Source organism: Leuresthes tenuis, unplaced genomic scaffold (assembly GCF_036924035.1).
Source record: "Leuresthes tenuis unplaced genomic scaffold, fLeuTen1.0.hap1 SCAF_4, whole genome shotgun sequence".
Lineage (NCBI taxonomy): Eukaryota > Metazoa > Chordata > Actinopteri > Atheriniformes > Atherinopsidae > Leuresthes > Leuresthes tenuis.
Genome location: NW_027325358.1, coordinates 17,003,844 through 17,013,662, shown reverse-complemented (window position 1 = coordinate 17,013,662; position 9,819 = coordinate 17,003,844). Strand labels below are relative to the sequence as shown.

Sequence of the window (9,819 nt, the reverse complement as noted above, 5' to 3'; positions counted from 1 at the left end):
TCACAATAAAAGCTGGTTAAAGCGAGTAGTCTTGGAAAAACTGCTTTTAAGTCTCCGAATACCACCGTGCTCTCTTCCATCCTGTTTTACTGTGTAACCTCACACAACACGTAACCAGTTCAATGTAAAGGATCATGAAAAAAAACCAAAATATGCCGTGTTCAGACACCAAAATAGTCCCAGTGAGTGTGAATATGTGATGACTGCGACACTCTCCATACATCTGCTCAGGCGAACAGTGGACTGCAGTGTTTTCCCCGTTAACAGAGAGTGCAGTGACTCGTTTCGCTGAAACAACCGCCACTGTTCCCTGCTATCACACACACAAGCATTTAAAATCAAACCAGAAAGCTTTACAAAACAAAGTATTGTTTTATTCTCCTTGTATCGTATAAGGAGAGTGATTACACAGATAAGTTGTACATGAAAAAATAAAAACATCACTATGTCTGATTCATACACGTACAAGAGAGATCCGTCCACGCAGAGCTAATGACCTCTCACTCAAAATGCATTCACCCACTTCTTTCATAAGTATGCACTTATCTACTTCACTGTTATGACTGTGTTCCTTTAGAGGAGCTTGACTTTGGCCCTGCTTGTGCCTCTCATGCATTACCTGCATATAGAAATCACAATTAAGTAACAAATACCAGTTATTCCTGAAAACTGAACAATCACCAATTCATTATCAAATAAGTGTCCCATCACTTTTTAGTTTGGGGCACCTTCTTTCACCCGAACTGCTCTCCAGGTATCCTTTCTCTCTTCTCACTTGCATCGCATTGAGCGAGCAAGACGTGGATGCGTTGTTTTGTACAAAACAACTAACAACTTGTATAAAAATTTTGGTTCACAGCTTGGGTGAGAACAAAAGCTAATTTTGGCCCGCCTCTTTGCTTATATTTAGAAATACTGATAACACATGAGAGGGACAAACCAAGGCCTATGTTGACTTGATATGATCAATAGCATATTTTCAACGGATACACAAACATCTTTTATAGCAAGAGCCTTTTCCAACAAATTAAAACCAGAGAAGAACAACAGATGACAGGAGCAACTTAAAATCCTTTTTCTTTTTTTTTTAAAGCTCCATTGTAAATGCAGTTGCAAAGCCTTATAGTATGTAAGCACTCGGGTTGCAATGTTTATCTGTATATACGAAATCTTTTCTGTAATTTTTCATAACAGAGAGGAACTGGAAGAGCACACACCACAAATCTAAGGATCAGACCACAGTTTCCAACACGAGTTATTAACGTCTGTGTTTGCTGGCAGAACTATTTGCAGTCTGCATGGTTGAACTATTAAAGTAAAAATCAAGCATGTTGGGGAAAAATAACTGAAATATCTGTGGATAAAGACTCGCACCTCAACAAATCGGCACAGTCTTCTCAGTGCTTCAAAGTAAGAATATCAACACACACTGCATTGCACTAAACCCTCCAAACGGTGGAGATGATGCGTTCATGCAAAAAAAAACAAAAAAAACAAAAACAAAAAAAAAAAAACACGTTCTTAATGTCACAGCTGCTACATTCAGCATGATAAACTGCGCTCGTCGCTGCAACTCCAGTCAAACAAGAGCTCTCTGAGTGTGTTAGTGCGTGTTCATAGGGTGACTTTAAAATTTAAAAAGTGCCCATGTGACTCAGTCATGGTCCTGCAGATGAATGTGGTAAATTTAGAAAAAGTAATCTGTAATAAAAAGTTTAGTCTCAAATATTTGAATTTGTCAGACTGGAAATAAAAAAAAAAATAAAAAAAAATAAAAAACGTTAAACTGACAAATTTTGTTCTTTCTAAAAACAACTCCTCGCTGTGCGTATAATTGTGCTCTTGAACACGCACCTATACACAGTCCCGTTGTTATGCTCAAACAATCACATTTTATTTCTCCTCTGCACTTTTCTCCAACTGCAGCTTGCTTCATTCGTGTTTCCCCCCGTCATCAGCAAGCGTGCCTGTGTGTTGCCACGACAACCACGACCCACTGCCAGAGTCTACTTGGTTCATCGAACACGTCCAGGATGAGCTGGAAACGCCTGATGAGGCCTCCGATGTAACAGTTTTATGCCTTGGCTGGTTTTGTCAGTAATAAATAAATAAATAGTCGAGGGGTCAGGCGCATAAGAAAGAGTCAGGTCTGAGCATGCTCAGTGACCTTTGTCTGATCCCTGAACCCTACTGTGTTGCCAGAACACTGCACCCACTGGTGGTTCCTACAGCATTCAGTCTATTCGGTTGCCACAGATGGTGAATCGGTCGATCTCCAACAAGTCTTTTTTGGGTGGTCTGTGCTTGAGTCCATCTCCTTCCAATCCGGTATCAGTGTTTATGATTTTGTTGTCATCCTCCTCATCCGGAGTTGTCAGGAATATGTCCGAGTCACTCTTGGGGAGTACGGGTGCGGCGCTCTCTGCCGTAACCGTAGGCTGAGAAATGTCTGATGCCGGGGGTATTCCTACTCTGTCAGTCGTGGGCTCTGCTGGAGCGGGCGATGAGAGAAAATATCAGCAGAAGAATACATTCATGGGAAATTTTATCAAGCCATTTATCAACAGGGATATGACAGAGAGGGATGAACAACCTTGGTGTGGTGCAGTGTGGACTTGTTTTGTTCGGTGAGCTCTGGAGTTTGCTCGGCTGGAGGCGACAGAGGGAGGTGGATCGAAGAGTTTTTCTTCCATGTTAGCCTCTTTCACGAACATGCAAGATGTTCCAAGGAGAACAATACTGTTCAGCACCTTCAGAGTGATCATCCTGCACAAAGACACATTCAACGTTGGGAATAGGTGGCATATTGTAACTGAAAAATCTAAAAACATGTCAATGCTGCAGACGTAATGGTCAGTACTTACCCCAAGTAAAAAAGGAGCACACACATAAAGGAGAGTGAACCCTGGATCTTCACTGAGCTGGTCACTACTCTAATCAGCTGGAATAAAAAGACAAAAGCATTAGCTAATTATACTTTTTACACATCAGTTCAGTAGGACTCAATTTCAAAGAAAGAATGACTGACCAGCAGAGCTAAAGGAAGAGGGATGAAGCCCATTCTTCTGGACACTGAGTCGCTGTAGTCTGTGTAAGCCTGTGGACGCATTTATCACATCATCATCTAAAGCATCAACAGGCAGCACTGTTCTACTACCTAAATTAATTAATTACTCAGCACATAACATTTTTAATCAAATTTTGACATTAAAACCCAGGGGGGGATGAGAGTCTTCCTCTCCAACATTATGATTAGAGCAAAAAAAAAAGGATTTGCAGAATGCATAATGACTGCATTTTAAAAGGATGCTTCTGTAGAAGATGATGTTTTGTCACACTACAAACTGCCTTGTAGTGGGACATACTGCTCTGTTATTTATACTTTTAGAGGCTGTGGGTGTATTTATCACCAGTGGATAATAATGACAGATTGTCACTGAGGGGATTACACAAAAACAGACATGTCAATGCAGTTATTATATCTAGAAATTGGTTGATGAGATTTTAATGTACAAGTACAAGTATGAAAACTGTGGGTCTGGGAGTGTACAAGTTGTCCATTTTGGTGCGGAGGAGCAGCAGCGACTTCACTTTGAGCTTCTCACCCTATCCCTAAAGGTGAGCTCATTTCTTCCACCTGCATTTGCATCATTCCTTTACTCACCACCCACAGCTAACAACCAGGGGAGGATTGGGATGTATATTAACAGCTAAATCGAACATCTTTGGAACATTTCACGACTTTGGTGGCTGCGTGAGAACGGCTTTGGAGTCATATTTGATGGTTGACCCCCTTCTGGGGTTTGGTAAAGTCCACATTAATTGGCATTAACCTCCACATACTGAATAATGTTTTACTAATGAATAAGAAGCCAAGTAGAAGATGTCTGATAAAACTGTGCAAGCAACACTGTCCTGTACATTTGTTTCTTAGAGTTGGTGTAAAGAGTTTTTGGCGGGGAAACAGCTCAACAGCTTTTTTTTCACTCACATTTTTCTGTCGACTGCTCACAAGGTCGAAGGCGAGGCTGGCTCGATATTCACTGTATACCTGGAAAAAGATCCAGAGTGACAGTATTCCTAAGCACAGGCAGACAACATCAAACAAATATACAGTTATAGAGTACAGGGTGAATTCATTGTAATAGATGACAGAAAAGTGAACTTTTCAGCTTGAAGTGCATCTGCTTCTTGTTTACTTTACAGTATCCCACCATTGGAGGTTGGGTACAGTAAAGTTTGTGGCAGGACATGCGCCTTGTTAGCAACGCCTGCGACAAAAAAAAGTCCAAAGTGAAAACGTGCACACATGGATTACCATTACAAGTGGACTAGCATTTGTTCACAAGGGCTTGAACTCTAACGAGGTGAGGTCTGTGTGATCAGATTTGACAGTTTGAAGATAAACTGTTAATCCCTTCTTGTGGGACAGGTCTCTGTTACATAACCATGACTGGACCTTGAAGGAAATCAACATGTTGTTGAGGAACAACGACATGTGAGCAAAGCAGGTGGGAAAAACCAACAAGGTGAGGATGAAATGAGAGAAAGGGGCTCAGCAGTCTCACACTTTCTCTGTGATAGTACAGCAGATAGTATAAGGAGTGAGGGGCTGGATGGACAAGAGTGGAAAAGAGAGGGGAAAAGATACCAGTTTGCAAAACACCTCGGTCAGTTGAGTAGGACAAGAATCCCAGAGACAGTGGAAAATTATTCAAAGTCTGTAAAGACTGAAGATTCATTCTTGAAGATTGCTCGCTTGCTGCACTCGACCCAAATTGCACAACATCCAAAAGAAAAAGACTGTGAAAGCAAAGGGAAACGACTCACATCAGCACTGATGTCATTGAATTTGGTGATGAAGGCGTGTTTAACGACATCCACGGCAACCTCTGAAGTTATAACCATGACTACATCTGGAAAGAGCACCCACAAGTGGTCTAAAAACAAACACACCAAAGGTGAATCAGCACAAATAATTCATTCAACGATACGTTTAAAAGTGGAGAGAAACCCAAGAAATGTGACAGCTCGGCGACAACGAGAATATCTGAGAATGAGCCCATAAGGATTAATGTGATGTGCATTTATCTGCAGGATAGTAAACTACATGGTGTATATACTATACATAGCATCCTGTGTGTTGTTTGCAGGGCCTGCATTAGTTACCAGGGTTCCATGAAAACTGCTCCATGTTTCTCAGACAGACAATGAGCAGGAGGATGTAGTTGGTGAACCTCTCCTTTATGTCTGTTGGACACAAACAAATCAATCCTGGATTAACCTACTTTATGCTTACTGCCGCTGAACTCAATTCCAGAAATTTACCTTGGATTAGTTTCAAGGCTGAAGGCCAAAAAAAATGTATTATTATTAATTTTTTTTTAAAAAGTATGTTTTTTGTTGAAAACATCTGTCACCACGCACCACTATTAGACATCTGGAAAAGGTTGTTCTTCTCAAACTTCTTGAACACACTTCCTTTGATCTCCACAAACTGCAAAGAGACCCAAAACGTCACGACTCGATTCATGCTGCAGCACAAAGCCTTTTCTATACGGACTGTGCATCATACTCACATTGTTAGACATCATTATGGTGAGCAGAGACTTGTTGTGGGAGTTGAAGGCTACATTGAGAGTTGTGGCCTGAACCATGATAAGGATGGCATGAAGAACTGATTAAATACATGCTGAGGAAAAACACACTTGTTGTACAATTAGTAGAACAACAATCTGCTTTCTGTTACTTTTACCTTCTGCCAATTAATATGCACAACTAGTTAGAATCACTGATACAGTCCATAAAAATGTTCCTAAATGAATAAAAACATCACTTTTTTTCACATTGCTTGATTTGTGTGAGAAAAAAAAGAAAAAGAAAAGATAAGTGGTGTTTTTATTCTACACTTTGGACTCCTTCAGGAGCTCATAATAAAGACATGCTGACTGCCTACAACAATGCATTTTCATCTCAGTGAGGATACAGACGTAGAGCACAGCCATGAGGAAGTGAGGAATCACGCCTATGTGCGCTCTCTTCTTCTCTTTGGGCTCTGTGGCTGTCCAGTACAGAGCATCCAGGATGTCCTGGCCAAATGATGAGAACAGGCGGTCTGCCACCTGACAACACAATAATAAATAATGACAGGATAACAGTAGGGGGGATATTAAGGTAACTGGCGGTACAGTATAATCAGATAGAAACAAGAGGAAGCATGATCTGGCTGTACCTCTAACATGTTGTAGATGATGTAGAGTTTGATCACAGACTGTCCCCTGATGAGGTGGTACATCATGGAGTAATCCACGTAGCTCATCATCGAGTAACACAGCACCATAATGAAGCCTTTCAGCACATCGCATACCTGAGCTGGCTGGAGCAAGCGGGAGCCCCTACACACAACGCATATTATGGAAAAGAAAATGTTACCTGAAAACACCATCAAGAGCAGAGCCGCAACAGGCAGGTCACAATCATCGGACAGGACTCTGCTGCCCTCCAGAGGTTAGGAACAGTGTGGCACTGATTTCACATATAAATAAATGCTCTGCTAATGTATTTGGACTTCAGTTTGTAACTTGGCTGCAACTAACCATCTTTGTTGTATAAACTCATTATTAAGATTTCTATTTCATCTTTCATGCATAAATTGCTGTCCATGAATTGTTAGAGAATAGTTAAAAAAATAAAAATCTCCAACAACACTATGAAACAGCAGTAAACTATGTGGGGGGGGGGGGGGGGGGGGGGGGGGGGGGGGGACAGCTTCAAGTGAGCCGTTCTTTATAGTTGAACATTTGAAATCCAGAGGTTTATTTACATTTTATCTCGATAATGCCTCGGTGATTGTAATTAAACTGATTATCAGTCATTTTGATTAATTTTCTTCTCATCAACAGGTAATTAATCTACACATCAGTTCCCACTTTGTACAGATGTTCACTTTCTTGTAGAGTTACAACTTTCAGTTGACTGACATCAAAGTAATCTGCAGCTTTTTGACAGTTCTCATCATCACCAGAGCATTTGATGCTCTCAGGATTAGCTGCTTTGCCATCCACAGGAAACTAAACAGTACCTTTTCTGTTGGACAAAACTAGCTCTAAAATTATCTCTGATTAACATCTACTTGCTTGATATAGTTAATGAAGTTGTAGCTCCTCTTTAATAACATAAACCAAACAAGTGGATGAACATGCATAATCATCAGTAAATAATACAGCCAAATACGTCGAGTAACGCAGCATGATATGTTGACGCCAGCAAAAACAGCCTTTTACGAATCTAATAAACTTGGGCTTTGGTTAAAACTGTATCAGAATGCAGTGGACTAAAATTATAAAGATGTTTACAACTCATTTAAAAGTAGAATTATTTTTGCGTAATGGTTCATTTATGCATAAAATAATTTTTTGCAAAACAGCATTCCCAATATCTAAGAACATATGGTACCTGAGGCCACAGCATGGCACCGTGAGGAGTCGTAAAAGGGCCAGAATCACCCTGAGGGGCAACAGTGTGAACACATAGAGAAAGGTATCCAGACAGAGGAAGAAGCCGAAAGTCATCAACTAGAGAAAGAGAATGAGAGAGAGAAACTAAATACAATTCATTTTGACGTGACACTGATTGGAATTGCTTTAAACTAAGTTCCTTGTACGATTACCTTCTCCAGCTCCTTGGGGATGCGAAGGCAGGTGTACACCCTCTCTCTGCGCTCTGTGTATTTGGCCTCATTGTGTTCAAGGAAGTAGCCTCTTGTGAGCTCAGTAGTTATAAATCTGACCAAAGACAGGTCTGGGAAAACACAAAGAGAAAGAGAAAAAAAATATTTACGAGTTACAAACAGACACTGACAATGAAACAACTTCTTCTTGGAGCTTTGCTTTGATCTTGTCACGATCACCTGGTAAAACATGGGTAACTGTACAGTTCAGTGATATCGCGCCATTGCCTCATACCATGAAAAAGAGCAACTGTGAGGTTGGCCCCTGGTGTCTGGTGAGAGGGTCAGGTTCACAACTGGGGCTCTGGTTCACCTCGAAGGTACTTATGATGAAGCTTTAGAAGCCATTTGATTTCACTTGAGTTCTCTGTGTTCCTTTAACATGTTCAAAGAAGCTTCCATTCGACTAGGAAGTTGTTAATAATGTTCCTTCATTTACCCTTGCCTTGCACATATAATTAGTTGCTCACATCATTCTGGTCATTTACTCCTCACACAACAAGTTTTGTTCCCTTCATTTGATTAAACGATAAATCAAGAGCCATCTCCATCAAAGTTCAAACTGTGCTCCAAGCTCTCAGCATTTTTTGCTCCCTGTGTCTGTACTTCACAACTTCTTTGTATATAGAGTAAGTAAAAACATATGTTTACATGGCAAGAGGCAAATGAAAGCTACATCAAATGAATGGAAAGTCTGGAACCCAGCATCCATTAAGCGGAGATGCAAACGGGAATTGTAGGCAATGTAAGAGACATGGGTATGTAAAATAAACGGTGGCTGATTTCCATGAAGGTGTTGTGTAAACAGTGAAGGCACAGAGGGACATTAAGATATAAAAATACCACTGTCATTTGCCAACATCAAACCGACTGTTCCTGCATCAAATAAAAAAACTGTCTGCTCTAAGGAGCGGATATGTGCATATTAAATCATCTGACAAGCATGTGTATGGGTGACCATATTATTTCAGCCACGTACAGAACGTTTCCACTATCCAGCCGTACTTATCAGTGCGCATGCGCAAAACCCACAACATCTAGTTTGACAGAAGCAAACTGGCTTATGGGGACCCCTGAATAAAATGAAACAGTTGCACTGTCACGCCGACAGTTAGGAATCCCACTGCTACACGTGATTCGGATGCAGATGTCACTACTTATGCTCCTGGCATTATTTTAGTCGCGCTTAGTGTTTCACAAACAGTAGGTGTAGCTACAACACCAGATCAAGAACCGCGCGCTGAGCTGCACAGGTTCAGAAATTGTAATTGTATCTGCGTACCAAAGAAACGTCATACTGCAAAGATGATAAATATCCAGTTGGTTTACAGGCAAATAACTTTGTCAGCATAATAAGAGTTTGACAAGCTGAGGGTCCGTGGCTGAGGAAACCAGTTTCTCACCTGACAGGTTGCGTTTCTGGCCCTTTCTGTCGCCATTTTTATCATTGGAACTAAGCGTGTCGGTGACTCCGTCTTTCTCCTTGCTCTTGTCCGTTTTGGCAGGCTTTCTGTCCCGCAGCCTGCCCTCCTTCTCCTTTTCATTCTCCTCTCCTATACCTGTCGACAGCAAGTCCGCCATCTTCACCAAACGGTCTCAGCTGCTGCCTGGGAGATCGCGTCACACGCTTGGCGTCATCACGCACTGTAGCTATACATTCTCACCAGCAGATGTCACCAAAGGCGCCGAGATTACGTTTCACACTTTCCTGAGTTTATGAAAAACAATTTCGAACATCTTTAATGGCATCAACAGTGCACAACAGACGTACATCATAGCTCAGATAAACAGCTGAGAAATGAAAAAAGGACACTAGATTTAAAGTGAAAACGGTAATCAATTAATTATACAAAAGTCAAACCTAACAAATCGGACCATTACATTAAAGAACAACAAGCTAGATCAAATTGTAGTACGTAAAGTGCACAATTCAGTACATATTAAGTGTAGACACAAACAGTGATGTTTCTGCGTTAAAGTGCATTTGTATGAAAAGTAAGAAACATGCATAGTTTTGTAAAGCCTTACGGCAGGTATACTTTAACAATGATATTGCTGAGTTGAGAAGGCGTCTTAAAACGTAATGTGTG

The 9,819-nt window shown here is 40.9% G+C and overlaps 1 protein-coding gene across 2 annotated transcripts; it reads right to left on the bottom strand.

Annotated features, from left to right (window-relative positions):
* Window positions 1–352: 352 nt before the first annotated feature.
* tapt1b (transmembrane anterior posterior transformation 1b) lies at window positions 353–9,361 on the bottom strand. 2 transcript variants are annotated; one of them, XM_072384852.1, is made up of 14 exons: window positions 9,133–9,361; window positions 7,670–7,800; window positions 7,456–7,574; window positions 6,233–6,395; window positions 5,987–6,122; window positions 5,580–5,677; window positions 5,428–5,497; window positions 5,170–5,250; window positions 4,831–4,940; window positions 3,992–4,051; window positions 3,029–3,097; window positions 2,865–2,941; window positions 2,594–2,766; window positions 353–2,491 (listed from the first exon to the last, which is right to left on the bottom strand). In XM_072384852.1, the coding sequence occupies exons 1-14, from the start codon at window positions 9,308–9,310 to the stop codon at window positions 2,235–2,237; spliced, it is 1,722 nt and encodes a 573-aa protein (XP_072240953.1). In that variant the 5' UTR covers window positions 9,311–9,361; the 3' UTR covers window positions 353–2,234. The 2 variants fall into 2 exon arrangements, with proteins under 2 accessions (XP_072240953.1, XP_072240954.1); XM_072384853.1 differs by having other exon boundaries at window positions 353–2,488.
* Between the last annotated feature and the right edge of the window lie 458 nt (window positions 9,362–9,819).